This window comes from Pangasianodon hypophthalmus, chromosome 2 (genome assembly GCF_027358585.1).
Source record: "Pangasianodon hypophthalmus isolate fPanHyp1 chromosome 2, fPanHyp1.pri, whole genome shotgun sequence".
NCBI lineage: Eukaryota > Metazoa > Chordata > Actinopteri > Siluriformes > Pangasiidae > Pangasianodon > Pangasianodon hypophthalmus.
In genome coordinates this window covers 14,808,935-14,834,498 of record NC_069711.1, presented here as the reverse complement: position 1 = coordinate 14,834,498, position 25,564 = coordinate 14,808,935, and the positions used below count along the sequence as shown (strand labels likewise).

The window sequence follows — 25,564 nt, the reverse complement described above, 5'->3', positions numbered from 1 at the left end:
GAAGGGCATCCAGTGTAAAAACTGTCCCAAATAAAAAAATATGCAGACCATCAATCTTCTGTGGTGACCCCTAACAGGAGCAGCTGAAAGAAGAACAACAACCGTATGGTATTAATGTTATGTCATTAAAAATAAACCTATACTGTACACGTTGTTATAAGCCATCATTTTCTGTCTGCACTATAACAGCTAACAGAATCTAGCATGAAAGAGACCCATTTTTCCATTGCAGCTATGTACTGTAATTGCTAGGTTCACCTTGTGAATTCCCTAGAAAATCTTACATTTCTAATGTGCACTTTATTGATTAGGCCTAAGTACAATGGGTGAATATCTATAAGGAAGAAATATAATGAGAGGTAAGCACTTCTTTCTTAATATGGGGGAGTTGAGCTGCATCAAGGTAACTACCGCTAAGTCTCCATGGCAATTTATTCGATTTACTGCATTTGCTGGTTTTCCTTCAAATGCACACTGATCTGATGCCTTAGCTATCAAGCATAAAAACAGAAAGTAAATTTTTATATATTAAGTGAATGAAATGAATAGGCTAAAGCATAATACAAAGGCAAACTCTGAAATCGTTCCACAGTTAAATGCAAATGATTGTCCTTTATAGTGTGAGTTATAAATACTGTCATTGCAATAAATATTTAGAAACACAAATAGTGGTAGTAATGGTGTGTATACAATGTATAGTGACAATGACAAATAGTAATAGTGACAATAATTGCTGATTCTTATTGAAAACATTGCAACTACCTATGTTTAAATATGGGGTACTTACTAGAGAATACTGACATAGTGTTAAAGTCCTCTGCCTACAGCTGGATGGGCATGTTTTCCCACAAATGTTATTCTTTTCTTAAAATTAGTATAATGCTGTTATAGAAAATAATACATAGGGGTTGGTGTGATACAGCCCAGTGTGAAGCAGAGTGGATTATTTTCATAGCATAGCCCAAAGTGGTTTTCATTAGCATAGCCCAAAGTTTTTTATTCCTCTTATACCAAAGTGTTTTGCTGATGATTACAATATTTAATTTACCAGTGAATGACACATTGCACTTTTTACCCATTAATAGTTACATTTAATGTTATGGAACATCCGAGAGACAAGTTAGTTCCTGTTATCTTTTACCTTATAACAGATGCACCATATAGCCAAAAGTTTGCGGACACCTGGCCATCACACCCATATGTGGTTCTTCCCCAAACTTGTGCCACAAATTTGGAAGCACACAATTGTGTAGAATGTATTTGTAGGCTATAACATTACAATTTCCCTTCACTGGACCTAAGAGGCACAAACCTGTTCCACCATGACAATGCCCCTGTGCACATTGTCCTTATCACATGAAGACATGTTTTGCCAAGGTTGGAGTGGTAGAACTCGAGTGGCCTGTACAGAGCCCTGACCTCAACCCCACTGACCACCTCTGGAATGAACTAGAAGGGTGACTGCCCCCAGGCCTCCTCGCCCAACATTAGTACCTGACCTCACTAATGGCCTTGTGGCTCACTGGGCAAATCCCCACAGCCACGCTCCAAAATGTAGTGGAAAGCCTTCCCAGAGGAGTAGAGAATAACAGCAAATTGGGACTAAATCTGGAATGGGATGTTCAACAAGCACATGCTGTATGAATGTTATGGTCAGGTGTCCACAAACTTTTGGCCATATAGTGTATAAACCCTGGTTCCCTCACGAGCCTCCCTTTTTTCTCTCTCTTAAAATTAATACCAAAAAAAATGCCCTAAAGACACAAGTGTAGCGGAAATCTTACTGACTGATACAAAGCACCAATGCCTGAGACTTCTTCCAAGGGTAAATAAACATCTTCTAACAGAAAACTGTGCTGTGCTGTTATAGCAAAATCAACACCTTCTAACCAATCAGATTTGAGAATTCAACAGCACTGTAGTATAAATGAATTTAATAAGTGCATTGAATTATGTATTTGAGATTTGTTTTCATTTAAAGGACTGTGAGCAAATTCACTATGATTCCATTGCATTACTGCTGTGGTCATGTAAGGAAGGTCCGTGCTGTTTCCAGTTATTGGTTTGCTGCATGAACATTCTGTCCTGCTTCTATCAGGCTTAAACAACCATGTGAGTCCCCACAAAAAGAACAGCTACAGACCTTATTACTGTGTGTGTCATTTATATAAAGTCATTGCTTGGGAAAGGATTAAATTTGTTCTAGGACTGATGTATTGAGCACACTGAATGATCTGTGGGTGTTGCCTGGGTGTTGCTACGGCTGATCTAAAGAACTAGCTGAAAAATACAATTGTGGATTGTTTGTACATGCAAAGAAGCTTTACAATATTTCAAATATTATGTTTTTGTATTTATAGAAGTAGTTCCCTTAACAGAATGAAAGCAATTCCAGTAGCACTATCTGTAGGCATGCATTATTACATTACCTTGCCTAAACGATTAGGTTGGTGACAAAAGCCTTCAAGCGATCGTGCCTGAATTATTTTGAACAGAACAATTACCTTTTCATAACTGGAAGGGTTTAATGGTTTAAGTAATGCGCAAAGTAATGCACACAATTTCTGAAGCAGTCAATGTGCTCTCTAAATTTTCATCATGATGGCTATGTCCATTCTGATTATTTTTTTCTCTCCAGCCAAAAGTTAATGGATTGCTCCATGAAATTGCTTCATTTGGACACATGCACATCCAGTTACAGTATAATTCAAATGCTGCTGAATGCCAAATCAGTTGCCCTTTGGTCAGTTAAATATACACATCCTGTTTTTATTACTGTTTCTTAGTTACCAAATAAACACTGGTGGCCAGTCCTTTGAGCTGGTTTTTCTTTGATGTTTTTTGGTGGACTGGTGGAGACAATACTTTTGGACAGGAGCCGATATTTTATTTACTACCTTGGGTTGCCAAATGACAGGAAAATAGTATAAATAAATAGTATTAAAAGTGAAACAGCTTATTCAACTGACTATATATAAAACTGTGTAAATAATAATATAAGTGTCACTGCACTAATGTTAAGTGTGAAAGGAGGAACATGCAAAGTCACCACCTAGGTATAAGACTTCAAAATGAAACAAATTGAGAACTGGAGCATGCTGCAGAATAAGTCCTTTGGAGTTTCTCTGGACACATAGAGGTATTAGTCTCTGGGGAAACTGCACCTTCAGAGGAAACAGGCTCAAATCTTTACAGCCCCTGAGTGGCACAAAGTGCAGGAGGTAAGGAGTGTGCTACTCTGTCATAGCCTGTGACACCACTGAGACCCACAAAACCCCTCTGTGATGCCTCTTTTAATGTGAATGGATTTCTCTAAATGCTGAAAGCTAGCTAGTGGAGTGTGTGTGGGCCAGCTCTGACTTGGGATGGAAACTGTGTGTTAGTGGAGAAGGTGAGACAAATATGTGTGGTTAAAGAGAGTATGTAATTGCTATAGATTTGTCTTGCACGGACAAATTTTCTATTTTCTAATGCTATGGACAAATTTTCATTGCCAATATAGTTGTAAGAACAGTAGTACTGAAATCAGTTCATACCAAAGCAACTACTGACAGTAATCAGATTCCTTTTCTTATTGCGTTAACAATTTCAAATAACATTTGGATTTTATATAGGGGAACACTAAGTAGTCAGTATGTTCCTACTTTTCAATCCTTTTAGTATATAACTTTTTTGGACCTATAATAATCATATAATTTCAAAAATGCTTTAGAAAAACTGTAATTTTTCTTTATTTGAGGCTATGGTTTACATTTTTACAGCCAGGAAATTAGCTCCTCTTCCTGCTGATATGGAGCTGCTCCACTGTGTTTTTTTTTTTTCTCCAAAAAGACATTTCATTTGGCATGGTTTCAGCAGAGAAGATGGGGTTAGGTGGAGGAAAAGTAAGTCTTGTCAGTGTTCTCATTGCAATTTCAGTTCACCTCACAAGCAGCAGACTCTAAAAATTACAAAAACGTGGAGAAAATCCAACTCTGAAGAATTTTCTTGAACTGGAGTCCTCTAAAGTCTTATACTGCATATAACTTTCAACAATTTGGCCAATGTCTGAAGGATAAAAAAGAATTGCCACAGTTTACTTCTGGCTTTTTCTAAAAAAAAAAAAATTGTGACCTGCGTTTGAGTTCTGCACGCATGACATATGATGTGACTTTTTCAGTTTACTTATGTTACTAAACATAATCACAATTGAAGCCAGTCCTTTGTAATTAACATCTTTAAAAAAACATTGGATAACCCCAACTCAAATGAATACACAGCTGTCTGGTGTAATTATAAAAGAATAGAGAGATAATTACTCTTGCTTCCACCCTTCCGCATTAACAGACCTATTCCATTCATCATCCATGGCATGAACGTAGGGGCATCAGAAATGTAATAGTTTTAAGGAAACACTTATAAGGTTTTTTTTTTTTTTTTATCAAATGTTTCAACATTTTTTTTAAGATCGTTTAATTAGACTCACTCAGAAAATTATAATATGCAGTGAAGTGGATAATTAAAGCATCAACATGTTTTCCATTTTACTGCCAAATGCTTCATGTTGACCCAGTGAATTAGGAGCATCCTAATTTTGTAATCTTTGTAATTTTCTGAATTTTCTATTGAACAGGCTGTGATGGTAAATCCAGCTGACCTATCCTGGAAAAAAGTCACGGTGCTCACACAAAAGTATACTTATAGATCTGTGTGGTTAAAAAAAAAGGAGGACATAGAAAAACAGGAGATTTGTGTGAGCTTATAATACTTGCAGGCAGTTCCATATTCAAAAACTAATTATACTACCTTACTACATATTAAATTATCTACCATTATTTAATGAATGTAAATATACAGTGGATATAAAAACACACCTGTGTTAAAATTTCAGATGAAAAAAAAAAGATAAATCATGTCAGACCTTTTTCCACCCTTAATGTGATATACCAACCAATAAAATTCAAGTGAAAACAAACAGAAATATTTTAAGTCGAAAAAGAAAAAAAATGACGAAAACCTGATTGTATAAGTGTGTACACACTTTTGTAATGGGGCATGTGACTGCTCAGCATTCACCAATCACATTCAAACAAATGTTCAAAAGTAATTATCATACACCTGTCATCAGTAAAGTGATTCTGATTTACAACAAATAAAGATGAGCTGTTTCTGTAGGATTTTCTTGACATTTTCTTCGTTTCATCTGACTGCTGAAGCCATGATACTCAGATAACTTATAAAGCATGTACCGGATCTCACAGTGGAAAGGTATTGATCAGCAGAGGGGTACATCGAACCCCATGAAGATCATAATCAACAAGTAAAGAAAATGGGACATCACAGTGACATTACTGAGAACAGGACGTCAATCCAAAATTGACGAAAGGACAAGTTGAAAACTTATCAGGGAGGCTGCCAAGAGACCTATGTCAACATTAAAGGAGCTGCAGGAATATCATGCAAGTACTGGTCACCCCCTGCATGTTACAACATTCTCTTGTATTCTTCACATGTCTGGGCTGTGGGGTAAGGTGGCTAGATGGAAGCCATTTCGCATGAAAAAAAACCCAGTCCTTTGTAGTAAACCCCTAAATTACCCCAAATGATGTGCCAAAATGTTATGGTCTGATGAGACTGAGGTAGAACTTTTTGGGCATGATTCTAAAAAATATGATTAGTGCAAAAACAAGACAGCTTAACACCCAAAGAACATCATACCCACTGTGAAGCATGGTGGTGGCAGCATCATGCAATGGTGCTGCTTCTCTTCAGCTGGGACTGGGGCACTAGTCAACATAGGGGGAATCATGGATAGTGCCAAATGACAATCTATTTTAGCACAATAGCTGCAGGCCTCTGTTAGAGAGCTGAAGATGTAGACAAATTTTACCTTCCAGCGAGATAACGACCCAAAGCACAAATCCTAGTCAACAAAGGACTGGCTTCAGAAGAAAAAGATCAAAGATTTTGCAATGACCCAGTCAGAGCCCAGATCTAAATCCTATCAAAAACCTGTGGAATGTCTTGAAAGGGGCTATGTACAGGGCATCCCCTCACAATTTCATAGATCTAGAGCATTTTTGCAAAGAAGGGTGGAATAAAAGTTGCCAGACTCTTACCCAAAAAGACTGAGTGCTGTATTACAAGAAAAAGGTGTTTTAACAAAGTATTAAGAGGTGTGCACACTTGTGCAATCAGGTTATTGTAAGTTTTTTCTTTCTTTTTTTTCCCTAAAAAGTGTCTATTTGTTTTTTATTTGAATTTTATTAGTTGCTATATCACATTAAAGGTGGACAATCTGACATGATTTATCTTGGTTTCATCACAAAAACATGCCATTCTAATAGAGGCGTGTAGCCTTTTTATATCCACTATAGCAATGGCCTTAACACTTACGTGCAGTGGAGGTGGGAATGAGAAGTGTGTGTGAGTTCCCAAGTAATTACAGTAAATTAGTCTGTTTAATTTGGGCCAACAACTTGGACCATTGACTTTTTTGCAGTTTGTCTTGGCAATTTGCACAAAAAAAAAATCTCAACAAATTTATTATTCAAATGACTTTGGCTCTTGGTCATGTCTCGTTATTGGCCTAGGGCATGTTTGTGTTTGCAAATAAAATTGCTCTGGCAGGTAGAGATATACAGACAGGTGACAAAATAAAGTCCAGAGCATACATCATTTACACTCAGTGAGCCCTCGTGCCCTGTGAATGGGGACAGTGTCATCCTGGAAGAGACCACTCCCATCAGGATAGAAATGTCATCATAGGATAAAAGCAATCAGTTAGAATAACTTGTAATCATTTGCAGTGAGTCAGTGAGTCTCTACGGGGACAAATGGGCCCAAACCATGCCAGCAAAATACCCCATAGCATAACAGAGCCACTGATTTTCCTTTAATTTGTAAAAGCACTGGTGAATGCTAATTTTACATTAGTGACCAAATGTTAATTTAGGCTGTTCTCTATTTCCTTCCAGATCAAGAGAGGATTGGGAAAGATTCAGCTTATGAGCAGGAGGGTAAAGTGATGTTTGTGATCAATGCTGTGTATGCCATGGCCCATGCCCTCCATAACATGCACAGAGACCTGTGTCCTGGAAAGGTGGGACTTTGCTCCAAAATGGACCCTATCGATGGAAGCCTCCTTCTTAAGTACATCCGCAAAGTCAATGTCACAGGTTAGGCTCTTACTCTTACTCTTTTTAAATTAGTCTATACATTTTCAGATACACCTGTATTCAAGTGCCAAAGAGGCCAGAATTGGTTTGGTTTGAACGTGGTTTTCAGTATAGAGATTGTCTCTGTGCCTCAATTTGCCCCACAGTTTTCTCTTAGCTAAATGACTCAATTTGTGTATTCCTGTGAAGTTCTGCAGTCTTGGAGTGTGTCCCAAACTATTAGCACTGAGAAAGGGTAGCTTGTAAAGCTCTTCTCAGGTGAGACTGCATTGATGCAGGCTTGCCTCTGACATTTACATCCCATAATTCTTTGTGACGGGGTGAGAATGGAGTGCCACTTGCAGTGAAGTGGGAGTGGTTAAGAGGCAAATTGAGACAGGTCCAAAATGAAAGACCCCTCAGTATCTAAACAGTTCAGCCCTCACTTGTGCTGGAGAACACTCTTCTGGTTTCCTGTGGTCCTGTTATTGTTTTTATTTCTGTGGTGCCTTCTGTAGTATTTGTAACAGAATATGAATGTCTCAAACAAAGTATATATCATATATATACAAAAAAACACTTTTGTTCAAGTTGTGAAATGTCTCATTTATAAATTACATGTCAATCTGTGATCATTTATGAATAAATTTTGATCAATCACACATAAACATGTTTAGACTATTCTTAATTCTCTAATGCTTTGGCCAGGTCACAAAAGAAAAGTAAAATCAGGTCACCTAAAAATATTTTCACTGTATTTTAATTTGACAAAAAAAAAAAAGATTGTTATAATGTTGAGAGTGGCCACATGACTTGCTCCATAAATACTTACTGTCATCTGTCATCTGATGAGCTCACCGTGAATTATTCCTTCCTCTTATTTCCTGTCTTAAGGACTGCAAGATACCATGTTAAGAAGCCTTGAAATCAATGCGATATCCAAAATTCATAACTATTTCATTTTTTATAGCTCACGTTCAGCTGTGAAGTACAGGGTGACTTCAAGAGAAATGTTGTAGCTGAAATTGCGGTCATCTGTTATGTGGTCTCTAAAGGGAAACCAAATTATATTATCACCCATAGTTGCTTAGCATAGTTGCTTTTGATAAAGATAGAACTGATAAATTGGTTGTCAGGTATCTGATTGAGAAAGCATTAATGTAATACACTTATCTAAGTATGTATTCCCAAGGTGCAAATCACTACAGTTATGTGCATCAGTGTTTGAAATGTTACTTTAATAAATATTCCTCCTGCACAAAATCCCAGTAATCCTTTAACTCGTTTTATCAGAGGACAAAAAAAATGGAATTTTCACCTGTTTTGGAGTTGCCAGCGTTCAGCATTGAATTTATTTGTGATGTCACACTCCACAGTAGTGGCTAATGGCTCATATGAAAATAGACACTCAGGGCTTTAAGAATTTGCAGTTTTTCCCACTATTATTTATTTTTTACCTAGCCTACTAGGTTTAAATGTTGGAATTTTATTGCAGCAGTTGTATATGGTGTTTTACTGTCAAAAAAGCTTTAGTTTTGCTGTCCATTTTATCTCTGAACCAATGTTATTGTGGAGAGGTGTGAATTGTTTGCCCAGCAGGGGGTTCACACCCCACCCCTTTCCCATTGTCCTGCTCACCAGCAGCTAAACACACAGAGTCACAATACTCTACACACAGTAACTCAACAGTGTCCCGACTAATCTTATAACAGACTTGCGGTGATAAAATAATTCATTTGTTTATACTGACTGAAAATGTCCGATAAGTCAATTTCCATTCCGCCAGTCGAATGGAACAACAGTGTACTGCGAGAAGTCAGTGTGTATGTTTTTGTGGTGAGAAATATTTTAAGCCCTTAATCCAGCTGAGTTTGAGCTTGATTCATCACACTTCACACTGTGGATTAGGAATCAAAAGTTTTCCAGCAAAGCACAAAGAAGTGGACATAATTATCTACATATTTTGACCATTTGTGATTATCTGTAGTGGTTTTCAGTGAACCCAAGCCATGCTTGTTCTGGAATTTGGAATAGCAATCCAGTGACAGCTGTGTATTGCTGTGCAAGGAACTGAAAATAAGGACTGGGTGATTTTAATGTGTATGCTAGCTGTATATTGATGATATAGCCCAAAATATTTGTTTTTCACATTGTCTGTTTTTGGCCAATTCTTCTGTTGGAACATGTTGTCACACATTGGGCCATATAACAGGTATTTGTTCAGCAAAAGTACTTTCTTATCCTTTTAGCACACTGTTCATTGTTGTACTCACAAAACATGTGCCCATACTGTTCATACCAGTGGTGTTGGAATGCATTTTGTGAATAACTATCTGTACCTACGTGCTTATCTCCAGTCACAGCTGGCAATCCAGTGCAGTTCAATGAGAATGGAGATGCCCCAGGTCGTTACGATATCTTCCAGTACCAGATAAATAACAAAACCGCTGAGTACAAAATCATTGGCACCTGGATTGACAAGCTCAACCTTAACGTAAGTCTCCCTTTGGGTGCAAATTCAACCCATGTCCATTCCATATTAAAGCTTGAAACATGCAATGATTTATGAATAACTGGTGTCTTCCAAAGGTCAATTTGCACTTGTATTTTTCATATACAAGTATATTAGAAGTATGATAGAAGTATGCTTATGTCTGATATGAAACATTTTCTTATGGTGCCCCAGATCTCCATGATGCAGTGGCCGGGCGGTGTGCGGCAGGTGCCCTACTCCAACTGCAGCCAACCCTGCAAGCCAGGCTGGCGGAAAAAGATTGTGAAAGGCATTCGCTGCTGTTGGCACTGTGAGCGTTGTGAAGGCTACCAGTACCAAGCCGACCCATTCACTTGCAAGATGTGTCGCTTTGACCTTCGACCCAACAAGAACCACACAGGCTGCCAGCCCATCCCTATAATCAAGCTGGAATGGAGCTCACCCTGGGTGGTCATACCTGTTTTTCTTGCTATCCTGGGCATCATGGCTACACTATTTGTGGTGGTCACATTCATACGCTACAATGATACACCAATTGTTAAGGCATCAGGACGGGAGCTCAGCTATGTCTTGCTGACAGGCATTTTCCTTTGCTATGCTACCACTTTCCTGATGATTGCCACTCCTGATGTTGGGATTTGTTCATTCAGACGCATTTTCCTTGGACTTGGAATGAGTATAAGTTATGCTGCATTGCTTACTAAGACCAACCGCATTTACCGTATTTTTGAGCAAGGGAAGATGTCAGTGAGTGCCCCACGGTTCATTAGCCCAGCCTCCCAGTTGGTTATCACTTTCATCTTGATCTCACTCCAACTCTTGGGGGTGTGTATCTGGTTTGTGGTAGATCCTCCCCAGGCTTTTGTGGACTATGAAGACCAACGCATGTCAAACCCAGAGATGGCACGAGGTGTGCTTAAGTGTGATATCTCAGACTTGTCACTCATCTGCCTGCTGGGATACAGCATGCTGCTGATGGTCACATGCACAGTCTATGCCATTAAGACACGTGGGGTGCCTGAGACCTTCAACGAGGCAAAGCCTATTGGCTTTACCATGTATACCACCTGCATCATCTGGCTTGCATTTATCCCCATCTTCTTTGGCACGTCGCAATCAATGGAAAAGGTAAGATGATCTGGAGTAGTGAAACTGATACTCTTTGATGCTTTCCTAGCATCACATTGCATTCAGAATAGCTTTAAATATTTAGACTTCAAGCAAAATGCATCATCAGAATCTGAACTGATAATTAATTTGATATTAAGCCATCTACCATCCTCCAAAGGAGGGCATTACTCAGAGAATACACTATACGGCCAAAGGTGTGTGGACACCTGGCCATCACACCCATATGTGTGCCTTCCCTAATCTGTTGCCACAAAGTGTGAAGCACACAATTGTCTAGAATGCCTTTGTATGCTACAGCATTAAGAATTCCATTCACTGAAACTAAGGGGCCCACAAATGCCCCTGTACACAAAGCAAGGTCCTTAACGACATGGTCTGCCAAGGTTGGTGTGGAAGAACTCAAGTGGCCTGCACCAAGCACCTTAATCCCACTGAACATCTTTGGGATGAATTGGAATGCAAAATGCACCAGGCCTTCTCATCCAACATCCGTGACTGACCTCACTAATGCTCTTGTGGCTAAATGGGCAAATCCCCACAGCCATGCTCCAAAATCTAGTGAAAGGTCTTCCCGTAAGAGTGGAGGTTATTTTAACAGCAAAGGGGGACTACATATGCAGTATAATGGGATGTTCAAAAAGCACATTTGAGTGTGATTGGTAAGGTATCCACATACTTTTGTTTTATATATAGTATACATAGTATATATATTGGTTGGCTTTCAGTGATTTCATCATTAGTTGCATCTGTCTAAGTTTTTGCTGTTGTCAAACCTTAGTTTACAAAATTACCAGCTTCTTCTGGGTTATTCATTATCATACGGGAACTAAACGAGTTCCAAAAAAAAAACAGAGTACAAAAAGTCTACACAGATCTTTTTCCATCTTAAATCTGTTATAGCAACCAACAAAATTCAAGCGAAAAACAAATAGAAACATTTTAGGGGGAAAAACAATATAATGAGCTCAGAATTCACCGATCACATTAAAATTTATATTCAAAAGTAATTATTATATGCGTGTCATGAAGTGATGCTGATTAACCCCAAATCAGGTGGGCACTACAGTGACATTACCAAGAACAGGATGTCTCTCCAAAATAGACGAAAGGACAGGAAGAAAATTTATCAGGGAGGCTGACAAGAGACTGACGGCAACATTAAAAGAGCTGCTGGAATATCTGGCAAGTACAGGTCACTCCCTGTATGTGACAACAATCTCTTGTATTCTATGAGGACTATGTGGTAGGGTGGCTAGACAGAAACACTTTCTCACAGGGAAAAAAAAAACATCCACAACCACCTAAATTACCCCCAAACCATGTGGCGAAATATGTTATGGTCTGATGAGACCAAGGTAGAACTTTTTGGGCATAATTCTAAAAGATATGTTTGGCGCAAAAACAAGACACCTTACCACCCAAAGAACACCATACCCACAGATGGAATCATGGATATCTATTCTGGCACAAAACCTGCAGGCCTCTGTTAGACAGCTGAAGATGAAGAAAAAATTCACCTTCCAATGTGATAATGGTCCAAATCAAAGTAAAAAAAAAATGGAATGGCTTCAGAGAAGAAGATTTTGGAATCACCCAGTCAGAGCCCAGAAGTAAATCTTATTGAAAACCTGTAGAATGACTCGTAGAGGGCTGTGCACAGGAGATCCCCATGCAATTTCATAGGTCTAGAGGATTTTTGCAAAGAAGAGTGGAATAATATTGCCAAATAAATATGTGCCAAGTTGGTAGACTCTTATCCAAAAAACAGTGAGTTCTGTGTTACAAGCAAAAGGTGCTTTATCAAAGCTTTAGTTAGGGGGTGTGCAAACTTGTGCAACCGGGTTATTGTACTTTTTTCTCCCTAAAACATTTCAATTTGTTTTTCATTTGAATTTTATTAGTGTTATATCACATTAAAGGTAGAAAAAGATCTGACATGATTTATCTTGGTTTCATTATTTTACATCACAAAAACCTGCAGTTTTAACAGGGGTGTAGACTTTTTATATCCACTGTATAACCAGGGTTGGACAGATTAAATGCATATTAAATGTTAAATACGATGGTCTGAATATTTAAAAATATTGAGTATTTTAAAATATTCATTTTCAAAGTGTAATTATAGCCACATTACGGTTGTGTATTCATATAATGTGAGCTGAATCAAGATGCCTCAATTTTGTATTATTCTGAATACATAATGTGCTAATTTGTATTCTGTAACAACCCAACTAACATGCAGCAAAAGGGAACAAAAAAAGGAGACATAGCACAAAAAGTGGTGCAAAGAGGTGATTATCACCTTCAGGAAGCTACATAGAGAATGCTGTCTTATTAAGACAGCAAGCTGAGCTGAGCCCCAGACCAAGGCACGTTGAGACTTATACTGTACCGACACTCTGAGTAGCCAGACCATGGCCATGTTTATGCAGTCATGATAGCATGTTTAACTGATTGAGACCAAGTTCACAAAATAAGACTCCAACACACGCACTCGCAGTCATGCACACACACACACACACACACACACACACACTAAAATCATTTCTCTCCTCTATTAATTTCAATTAGAAAAGCTTTCTGTTTTTAATTTTAAGGTAAGGTTTTTTTCACCTTTTCATGGTTATTTAATTAAGCTATCTTTAGGAGGATAGGAGGAACAAACATGGTGTTGGAATGAATGGAAATGACTGGGAATTTTTACTAGGCAACTATTGTTCCTTTAAATGTGTGCAACATTACTTTAGTAATTATACCTAAGTAATTAAACACATAACCAACAAAGTGTGAAATTAAATTGGTAATTACTTCTGCACAAGGTTGTGTGTTGTACAAAAATAAATAAATAATATCACTCAACAGTAATATATCCAAGCTGATGGATTGATGCATATCTGAACCCACCTCAAGTCAGCTACAGAGTTCCTATAACAATCTAAAGTACTATAGTCAGAGTCACATAAATGACTACACTTATTCTCATCTGCAATATCGGAGAAATATAGGATAGGAGAGAATTGTCTACACTAGGTCTCACACTCGCAATGCTCCATTTGCGAAAAAAAAAGATGGAAGAAAATTGTAATGTGGCAAATTCCCACACTATGTTTGAAAAAACAAAACAAAAAAAGAATGTCTCACAATCAGTTGAGCTGACAAGTACAACAAAACACAAAGAGTCAGTGATGACTTGTTTTTTCAGAGCAATTAAATGCCTCACTTCCTCCTAGCTCCTGATTTACTTCATCTGTCAACCTGGTCGCTCATCGCCTGTTTACTGCCAGATGCCTTATCAGGATTCTGACTGCCAACCTCATATGGCTTGTGTCAAAGTAAATGTGATGAATGCCACTGGGGGTTTTCTGAATTGTTTGAATGGAGTCATCTGGTACAATCTCTATAGTTTGTAATCAGCAGGGGAAATTCCTGGTCGAGAGGGGAGAACAAACCAATGTGTCCTCCCCTGAAGTGGTAGATATTAGCACTGAGTTTGATACTGAGGTCCGAGTGCAAGCCGCCCACCTCGCTCAGACTGCTATTTGCATGCATCCTCACCTGGGAGAATTGTAGGCTGTCACACTGGTGCTAAATGGTTCATTTGCTGGAGATTTATCCTGTATTGTGCTGTTGACAGAATAATTGTTGTCTCTTTGAGAGGGAGGCCAACATCTCTTATTTACATACAGGTGTATTTCAAGGCTGGAAGATGCTTTGAATAACATCCTTGATGGTTTGGCACACCATTTTCTCTGTGGGCCTAAACCTGTGTTGTGCTTTGCTGTATTGCTCACACCTGTCATTATTTCTGGTTTCCAAAACAATATATTTGGAAGTCATTCTGGACTGCAGAAATGTTGTGATGCAATGTGCATTGCCAGTGAGTTGAACTGCAGCTGTTATGTAATAATCCTAATTAGGTAATAACCTACATGGTCACATCTTTGTATTAGTGCTCAGCAATGACAGGTTAAGACTTCAAGTGCTACCACAAACATAACATAACAGCCCTTATGCAGTAATAAATACACAGTGAAAGTCCATTTTCATTATGGGTCAATAAACCATAATAAAATGATTTGTCCTTTGGGCTTAGAAAGTAAAACACCTCAGAATATTGATACTGGCATCATCTACTTTTAGCTTTCTGAATTGGAAAAGAAAGTGGAGCAGTATGAATGCAGGGAGTCCCTTGGCACAGAGTCTCTGAGGACTAAACCTGTTTTAGTCCCCTGTTCCCATTTCACTTGTCTGCTCTCTGACTGCAGTTGTTAATTTTATAAAATTTGATGCAGAATGATAGGTGGCAAAGTGCTGCAGCAGGAAGTGTAGTTGCCTCACAGCTCTAGGGTCAAGGGTTCAACACTGAGCTCAGATTACTGTGCAGAGTTGGTTGCATGTTCTCTTAGTGTCCATGGGGGTACATGGATTTGTGGAGTGACTACTCTAAATTGCACCGAAGTGTGTGTGTGTTCGTGTGTGTGTTCGTGTGTGTGTGATGCCCTATGAAGGGCTGGCTTCCCATCCAAGGTGTATTCCTGCTTTGCACTTAGTGTTCCTGTGATCTGGATCCACTGTAACCATGTCTAGGATAAAGTGGTTATTGAAGATGAACAAGGTACAGAATGACGTGGTCAGACCAAAGTAAATAAATTTAACAGTCTTGTTTTACACAGACATGGATATGATATGTGTAATGTGTCCAGTACAGAATGAGTTGATGGAGTTGAAACTGGTATTTAAATAAATGGTGCTACATTAGTGATGAGCCTTACCCAACCACTGCTTACCTTGTCATTCATTCGAAAACAGATTATATTTGATTATATTCAGATTAATTGGATTATGAATTACTTAATGATACAAGATGGAATTTCTAAGACCAATAATTCTAAGGTTGCTTGTCTAAGGCAGTAACACCCAATTTGTTACAATTTTACTTTTTGTAAATTATGTATGTAACACATACTCTGCATAATAATTTCTCATTTTTTCTACTTTTGGCAGCACAGAGTTACAGAAAGTGTTCTCCTGCTTACAAGCTAACCCTTCTCATTTGTCCAAAAACTCTCTCTTTGAGAAGCTCCTCATAAGTAGTGAGTTTCCATGAAGGAACATTACAGTATTTGGTTATGCATAAAAAGGCACAAAGATCTATTGCCAGTATAATCCCTTTTCTTCTTCCTCCCTCTAACTAGTTCATCAGTATAGCACTTTGTATTTCTGCATGTGTTTTGAAGAGATAATCAGAACCACTTAACTTTCCTTAGTAAAATAAATGGAAGGCTGTAGGAACAATAGGCAAGCACTTCTCCGGCAGGGAAACTCAACAACCCAAAACAGGTATAGGTTATTTGAATTTGGTGCTTCTGTGTTTTTCATTGGTGTGGATTTTTTTGTGCAATAGTTTTATTTCTTAAATAAATCTATGGGTGTGATAAATGAGCAAAAAAAATTATTTGCATTTACACAAGAAATTTTATTTGGTGAGATGAAAATCTTATAATTTTGGAAAAAAATTGTATCTTCCTCTTTTTCCTGAGTGTGTGTAAATTTATGCCTAAGAATTTATGCTAATGTAAACTTTGACTTGATCGACTTCATATACTGTGCATGGATTACTGCACTTTTATACATGGAGGATACTGTTTTATTACATTTACAGCATTTAGCAGACGCCTTTATCCAGAGCGACTTATAGAAGTGTTTGGGAATCTCTATCAAAAACACATCCTCATGCTAGTTCACTAGGTCACAGACTAAGTATACCATCAAGAACATTTTGTGAAACCCAGTCATTTTATATTATTGCCATTAATTAAAGAATATGAAAAATAAAGAAAGCAAGCCAACACTATGCCATAAATTATGACAAATAATCATTCAATTATGACAAAAGAAATGGTGCCATATAAACGGAGGGCAGCCTGGTCTGTCTGCATACAGCCATAAGCTGTGAACAAATGCCTAAGCTGATGGAAGAATTAGCACTCAATTTTTTATTATTAATAGTATATCTTATTCAGTATTTTTGTTGGCATAGAAGTGAGTCAGAACAACATCCAGTTCTGTCTTTCAGCCTTTACCCTCATCATTCATATTGTGTTCCCAGTGCTCTTGAGCTTTTATGGAGTTTTGTGGGCGGCACAACATGCAAATGAGCTGTGTCAGGAACGTGTGTTGCACTTTGCTGGTGATAAACATATGCACACAAGAAAATCAGCGTTCACAAAATTTTTGGAAATCTGGCGGAAAATTTTTGTTTGGTTTGGTTTATGCAAAATTCACACACAACTTTACTAAAAGATTGTTAAATGTAAAGATTGTTTTATACATATATTATTCACACCAAAATGTGTGGTGAACACATCTGAGGGGTGAGGTTATACAAAGATCCAAATGATCACCTTGAAAGTTATGCAAGAACATAACCTGGTTAGGCTCAACCTGAAATGGCAGTGTGGAGCAACATTTTGGGCTCACCACCTGCAAGATGAAGGGTGGGAGTCAGGTACAATGCCAGTTGGGAGGCAGGCATGCAATGTACAGTTTTAGACATACTAGACTCACAATGGCATACTAGACTTGCAATGGAAACTGGCTTTGGGAACATGGAATGAAAAAGGATACCAGAGGGTGTGTTCCAATTAAAGGAGTCCTCAGCCTCCCAGGAAAAGCCTATGAATGTCTGTGCCAGGGTTCTGAAGAGGAGACTCTGAAGCATATGCTAATGGAGTCTACATGTGTTTTATGGATTTGGAAAAGGCCTGTGATCATGTGTCTTGACATTTGTTGTGGAAGATCATGAGTTCATGAGGTTCCTCCACACGGTTGCTCCACTGCATGATTCTCTAGGTTGAGGAGTTCAGCAATCCGGAGCACCTTGAGTTAGAGCTGCTACTCCTCCAAATTGTAAGAAGGCAGTTGAGGTGGGTTTTTGAGCATATAAAGGTGCCTTTTGCTAGAGCTGCAAGAGCTGCATCAGTCCCACTTAGTCCCACTTTATTATATTATACCTCACAGTTGCCTTTGGAACATTTTGGGTTCCCCCAGGAGGAGGAGCTGCAACCTGTGAAAAACAAGCATGGGATGACCCTGTCCCTACCAAGACCCCAACATGAAAATAAAAGCAAAATTAAGAATGAAATAAAAGCATATGATCCATTTAGAGAGGATGTTTGCATTTTTGGAGAGACACAGGGTTTATTTGTTTATTTGTAGTTGATTTCTGTTTCTTTCTAGTTCTGCAAATTAGGTCGGCTCTACCCTCCTTACATTACAGAATTAAAATTTTAGCATCAAGTCAGATCTCACTGAATTAAATGAGTTATTATTCTACCTCTGCAGTGGTCAACTTTGTACTTGCAAACATGATTCATAATAACATCTTTATTTATAGAAGGAAGTATCGCCCAATCCGTCTTCTTAGACAAAGAAGTTGGCTCTGGTCCTTAGAAAAAAAACTGAGCTAGTGTTTTCTAAAACACTATGGCTCCAGGATTTCCCTATTATGTCTGATCACTAACTGCTTTATCCTGATCTGGATCAATGTGGTTCTGGAGCCTATCCCAGGAAGAGTAATAATAGTGAAGCATGCATGTTAGGGTATGTCTTTTAAGGGGCAAATTCCTTAAATTACTTAATTCATTCATGTTCCTTGTTTGTCATTGTGTATGTTCTTGTCTCAATGGCAGATGTACATCCAGACAACTACTCTTACCATCTCAGTCAGCCTGAGTGCTTCTGTGTCTCTGGGATTGCTCTACATGCCCAAAGTCTACGTGGTGCTCCTCCACCCTGAGCAGAATGTGGCTAAGCGCAGCACTCGTAGCCTGAAGGCTGTAGTCACTGCCGCCACAATGTCCAACAAATTCAACCCCAAGGCCAACCTCAGACCCAATGGAGAGGCCAAGACTGAGCTGTGTGAGAACCTGGAAACTCAAGGTGAGAAGGCCCTCATTGTGTACCATCTTGTTCTACACATAGTCAAATTGCCATCTATTCAACCCTTAGGCTCTGTGCATGTCAAAATAAGTGGAGCAGTTCTGAAAGTATTTTCCTATATGAAAACTGATGTACTTGCCTCCATTTCTCTATTGAATGGTTTTACAATACTGTTTATATTATAGAGGTTAAGCTTTTTTATTTACACATTTATTAAACATATTTATTTTGACCTGAGCAACAAGGTGATATCACAGTGTTAAATATTTGTGAATATGAAATAAAAGGGTGAGTTTACGTCTATGTAATATTTCCTCCCAGAACCAGTATTCGAACACAGCATTACAAACCACACTATATTATATAACAAGCCATTTATCAAATTATATAATACATATTTAACATCTTGGACCATCATCATCATGGTAATCATCATCATCATCATCAGTAACCACTTTATCCTGGTGAGGTGGTTTTGGAGCCTGTTGTGGGAACACTGGGCGTGAGGTGCGAATACACCATTTATGGAATGTCTTATACATGTAGGGCACCAAACATACACACATTCACACCCTCACTCATACCTAGGGGACAGCTGTAATTACAATACAGCTAAAAAAAAACATGGCATGAGACAGTGGGACAGTGAACAAACCGTATATGGGGCTCATTTGCAGTATCATTACTTATGCTTGTGAGTGGGGACAAAAAAATATGTGCGCGTTCTCTCTATCTTTTTTGCACAAAAGCCTTTCATCCTGTGAATCCTCAAGTGTGTAGGGTTTTTTGTGTCTATTACATAACCGTAGTATTTTTATACTGCTAAGATATTATGATGCTTGTTTATAAAATAGGCAAGTTATTTGAAAATCAGTGTTACAATTATATTGCTATAAAAAAGTGATGACCTGAGTCAACTGACAAAAATCAGAAAAGATTCCCTGGACTAGCAGGACATATTGAACAGAATGTGAGGGTTAAGATAAAATGAGATGATCACAGACACCAAAGCACTGAAAATGCTTAAATATGCTGCAGTGTTCCTTGTATTCTGTTATGCAGAAGGTACAATTAGGTCACTGCAGCAACAAGGATCCCTTTATTACTTCACAACGTTTTTGTTTGAAAATGTGTAATGACTGGCTAATCTCATTCTAGAAATGAAACTAGAAGGTTAATTGGTTTACTTTTAGTTGCCCTTTAGTTGCCCTTTAGTTACCTTACAGGGCAAAATGTAGACATCCTTTGTACAACAGTAAATAGTAGCCTATTCAGCAGAAATAACATAGGTGATTATGCAAACACACTGCTCCTGGCCTGCAAAGTGCTTTAAAGTGTGTCTGTGGAGAGAGTTAGCCACCACAGGCTTCATATTCAGGGGAATAACAATCTGGTCTATGCTTGTGTGATTTCATTTATACATGAAGAAACAGATGTTAATTATAAACAGCTGGGAGTTAAATTTTGACTCATGGATCATGCTTTCTCTTTCTTCCAGGACTTAGCCCCAGACAAACATACATCAGCTACAGTAACCACGCAATGTAACAGAATGCAGATCGCAACTGACAACCATCACATCATGATGACAGGAAGTCAGGCCATCACAGTTGACTACTCTCATGGTTTTCATATGGACAAGTGATATGGAAGAGAACTTGGGCAGTATACAGATATATTCTAGTGAAGGCCAGATAAAGATCCTAAGGGGACATCTTGAGTCAGGACATGACTCATAACTTTATCTACTTATTCCAAAGGATCTACCTAACAGTCATCCCAAAGGATCTGCCCAATAGAAAAGCACAAGAAGCAAGTCTAAGTCACTGCTATGGACCTCAGTGAACAGATGAGTTTCAGTGCAAACAAAGCAAGAAACCTCCAGGAAAAGGACTTAAAAATTGTTATGAACAGTGGTGCATGTGTTAACCAGAGAATGTAAAAGTAAACATGTATGCAATGCTTCTCTGTTCTAATTGGTATTTGAACAACTACATGTCTGTTTGCTTATTCAGAATAGACAATGATTTGACCTGATGGATTCACAATGCTCTGAAATCCTGTATGGACAGTATATTGTGTTGAAGAAATCAGCCACTCCAAACACCCTTTGCTGAGTGTTCTTCAAGTCTGCATCTTCATTTCCAACAACCAGTTCTAGCTTGGTCAGACACTTTTTTTCTTTAAAAAATGCTAGATTAAAATGTTCTCTCCACTTCCTCTTGGCGAGGTCAGGTTCAAGGGGAAAAAGGTTGACTTACATAGATTTGGATTGTATTGGATCTGAGTCACAGCTGTCACCAGAACAGAAGATAGGCTGAGCCTTATGGTAAATTTATTTCATTAAATCTCAGTAATGTGGTTGAAAATAAATAAAATAACAATTATATAAATTTTGCAACACTTTGGGATTTGTGCCTATTTGCAAAAAACAGTATCCTGTAATGTCCTGCCAAATATATGTCCATGCAGACATACACCCTCAGTTGCTAGGTTATTAGGTGTATCTACTGCAGTCATTTCATCAGTTAAACCTAGCCATACAATTCCTGACTTTAGCAAAGCCTCCAGCCACTATAGAGTTTCTAGGCTAATCATCCTCTGTGACAGTTTCTGACCATGGGACATCTGTTTGCTGAATATTCCCTCAGTGACAGTGAGGTGTTTAAAAACCCTAGCAACACTGCTGCACCTGATACACTCACACCATGTCATCAACCAAATAATGTCATCCTCTGTGGTCCTCTGGTGGTTACTTATCCATTGATGGACAGAGTAGAGTGATAAATTGTGTATACGAACAGAGGCTACAGTCAACAACTGTATAACTAAAAAGTGCAACTATATGGTAGATGTTCCAGAATAAAATGGCCACTGACTGTAGCTACAGAGTAGTTGTGTGCAATAAACTGGCAACCGAGTGTATCATGTTTCATGTGTGGACCTACAATATCAGTAAATATATTTTTATAGGTATCCCAGAATTGCAGTGATGCAGTTTCCTGTGGAGAAAACTTTGGATCCAAGGGCCAATTGGTAATCCCTAAATGAGGACTAAAGTCCTAAAACGCAAAGTGATAATTCAAAGTGTGATCAATCATGCTTTTTCTAGATTATAATTTCTTTGCTACGATTTTTTAAATGTCTTTACCCATTGAAAACAGTGATCATTAAAATGTTCTGAATAATAATCCTAAGCATAGGACTACAAACATTCTTAAAATGATTGACAAAATTTTTAAATATATTACTATACTGTGATCTAATCTTTGTGTGTGTGTGCACTAATGTATTGAAACATTTGATTGTTTAATTGCAACTATGTATAATTGTGCATAAATAAAGAGCAAATAACTGATGTTACGTCTATTCATTGTTTGGGGGGTCTGCAATTATAAAACTTTCTGTGGCCCACATGTGTCACAACTAGATAACTATGGTTCATACGTACATATGTTCATATGCCTAACATGAACAACAGGGATGGTAAGAGTCACCTGAGTAACCTGAGTAAAGCCACCTTCACACATCTCACCTTCACGCGACCTTCTATCAAAATCACACAGTGATGTATGATACAAATCTTTCCCTGGACCTTCCAGAGTCAGTACAGAATAACAAGGAACCAGTTACATATATAACTAGCATTCTACTTCACCCCTTCTAGCCACTAGGGGCACTGGGAATCGTCTTGAAAAGGACTGACCTTAGAACTAAATGGAAAGGTGTTCAGAGCAGACAGCCACGCCCACATCACTGGGAGGGGTTAATCTTGCCTGGTGTGCCTGAGGATGTTCAGGCGACAGGAGCCTAGTCTCTGCTTAGACATGAGAGCCACCTTTTTTCCTGCTTGGTAGAGGAACAGTTAACCTGGAGATTGGATGACGCAGTCTAGTCCAAATAATCCGAGCACTGCAAAAAAAACAAAAAAAAAAAAAAAACAGTTTAAATGAAAGGCTCAATTTCATTGCTGCAAGGTCAATCTACTGATTCAGCATTGGGTGATATAACCTTGAGCAAAAATCCTGGGTTCAACCAGAAGGTCATTCAAGAGCCATCTGACCAACAACACATACAATACCAGCTTGTTCTCAAACATGTAGTTCTCCTGCACTTTTTGCTAAAGTGATCACTGGCGAAAAGGAAATTTTGAGAGATACTAATTTTAGTTTGCTGTGGTGTGGTGAAATGGCTGCCACATACACATTTAGCATGTTTATCAGTCCCTCATGAAAAATTTGCATCTTTGGAATTGGGCAACGTACCAGACATAGCCAATGAGATGCAAAATCTTCCATTTAAGGACATAGGCCAGTGTGCTAGGGGCTCTTGTGTTCAGGAGCTGCTAGGTTGCAGTTCTCATTTTGAAATTCTGCATGAGAGACCAGACCCACGCAAGCATGATAATATCTGCTACACCTTGGGGTAACAGGGTGGCTAGCTTTCATCGTGACTCTACCCTCATGAAGATTAATTGTGCATGCTTCAATGTTAGGGAGGTCTTTTCTGAGATCACAGAGAGAAAGAATGCTGGTATGTGTGCAAGGAGGGTATACATTAGTAATTCCAGATACAGTGCAGTTTGTAAGTAAATAGACAGTGAGCATATTTGTATATTTAAAATGGATATTAAACATTGAATATGAATATTAAAATGGTCAACTTTAGTTAGAGGATATTTATCTCTATTTGGATGACCTGAAATTTGTTTTTACAGAAATTCTCATATGGGGTGTACTTTACCTGATGATGTTCTTTTGTAATACAGCGATTTTCATGGGTATATTAAAAACCTCTATGTCACCGTTGGCATGAGAACAGTCTGCCACCCAAAATGATCTACTCAGCAAAGGTGCTGTGGTCAGAAACAGAGATTAAAATGCATCAAAGGACTATAGTTTTCAACTGCATACCTACAAGAGCAACCAACAAGGAAAGTGTTTCTGATAAAATGATCTGCAAATATACACCATGTTTAAAAAAAACCAGGATCACATCTGCATCTGATACATTTGTACCAGCGCAACACACACTATAATGTCAGTGTAATTGCTGTGTTGAGAATGTTCCACCCACAAATAATATCTGGTAAACACTATTCTTATCACTGTCCCTTTCTATTGATGGATGTGTTAGAGGTGGGGCTGATAAATTGTGGATAGCGACAGACTACAGTCAGTAATTGTATACTCACAGAGTGCATTTATACGTAGGTGGACCTGATAAAACATCCAAGGAGTGCAGTAGATAGATACAAGGTGCAGTGCCCTCCATAATTATGTAAAATTGTAATATTGACAAAATGAGCAAAGATGATTATATAAGATAAACAGTGCACACAATAATTACAATGTTCCACTCCAACAATAGGAAAATCTATTCACCTTTATTCCAACAAAAAAATTAATTTGCCTTTTTAAGTAATAATAATTTCTCTCAAATATATGTACCAAAACTTATTGCCACCTCTAAGAAATATTTTAAAGAAATGCAAACAAATTGTCAAATCTTGAAAAACCTATATTGTTTTTCATTTTCTCTTTGAACTGTTTAACTAGGGCATAAATATGAGTGAGTTGCTCACATGGAAAATCCCTTTGCCATTCATTACCATGGAAAAAGCTAAAGAAATTTCTACATAAAAGAGACAGATGGTTGTTGACCTACTGTAATCAGGTTATGGATATACAAGTTGTGCTCAAAAGTTTGCATACCCTTGGAGAATTGGTAATATATGTACCATTTTTAGAGAAAACATGAGTGAGCAGGCAAAACACATTTCTTTTATTTCTTATGGGATTCATATTCAACTGTAGGTTATAACAGAATGGCACAATCATAAAAAAAACATGGCAACAAAGAAAAAATGAAATGACTCCCGTTCAAAAGTCTGCATACCCTTAGTTCTTAATACTGTGTATTGCCCCCTTTAGCATCAATGACAGCATGCAGTCTTTTGTAATAGTTGTCTATGAGGCCCCAAATTCTTGTAGGTGGTATAGCTGCCCATTCGTCTTGGCAAAATGCCTCCAGGTCATGCAAAGTCTTTGGTTGTCTTGCACGAACTGCACGTTTGAGATCTCCCCAGAGTGGCACAATGATATTAAGGTCAGGAGACTGTGATGGCCACTCCAGAACCTTCACTTTTTTCTGCTTTCGTGCAGAAGAATGCAAATTGTCTGCCAGTATTTTCTGATAACATGCTGCATTTATCTTGCCATCACTTTTCACAAGATTCCCCGGGCCTTTAGGGCCCACACCCCCCCAAAACATCAGTGAGCCACCACCATGTTTCACAGTGGGGATGGTATTCTTTGGCCTAATGGATAGAGAGTCGGACTTGCAACCCGAAGGTGAACCTGAAGGTTGTGGGTTCGAGTCTCAGGTCCGGCAGGGATTGTAGGTGGGGGGAGTGAATGACCAGCGCTCTCTCCCACCCTCAATACCATGACTGAGGTGAGACCCTTGAGCAAGGCACCGAACCCCCAACTGCTCCCCGGGCGCCGCAGCAAAAAAGGCTGCCCACTGCTCCGGGTGTGTGTTCACTACTGTGTGTGTGCACTTGGATGGGTTAAATGCAGAGCACAAATTCCAAGTATGGGTCACCATACTTGGCCACAAGTCACTTCACTTCACTTCACTATAGGCCTTGTTGACCCCTCTCCAAACATAGCGCTTATGGTTGTGACCGTAAAGCTGCATTTTGGTCTCGTCACTCCAAATTACAGTGCGCAGAAGCTGTGAGGTGTGTCAAGGTGTTGTCGGGCATATTGTAACCAGGCTTTTTTGTGGCATTGGCGCAGTAAAGGCTTCTTTCTGGCAACTCGACTATGCAGCTGATTTTTGTTCAAGTATTGTCGTA

General features: G+C 38.6%; 1 protein-coding gene across 1 annotated transcript in view; it reads left to right on the top strand.

The window, feature by feature from the left end:
* Window positions 1-22,041, top strand: part of LOC113534431 (metabotropic glutamate receptor 4) — a 121,855-nt gene extending 99,814 nt beyond the window's left edge. The window contains exons 7-11 of the mRNA XM_026927231.3: window positions 6,957-7,157; window positions 9,494-9,630; window positions 9,823-10,758; window positions 18,453-18,702; window positions 20,201-22,041. Of these exons, the coding sequence (XP_026783032.1) occupies window positions 6,957-7,157; window positions 9,494-9,630; window positions 9,823-10,758; window positions 18,453-18,702; window positions 20,201-20,250 (1,574 nt within the window). The 3' untranslated portion in view covers window positions 20,251-22,041. The remainder of the gene's footprint in view (window positions 1-6,956; window positions 7,158-9,493; window positions 9,631-9,822; window positions 10,759-18,452; window positions 18,703-20,200) is intronic.
* Window positions 22,042-25,564: the final 3,523 nt, after the last annotated feature.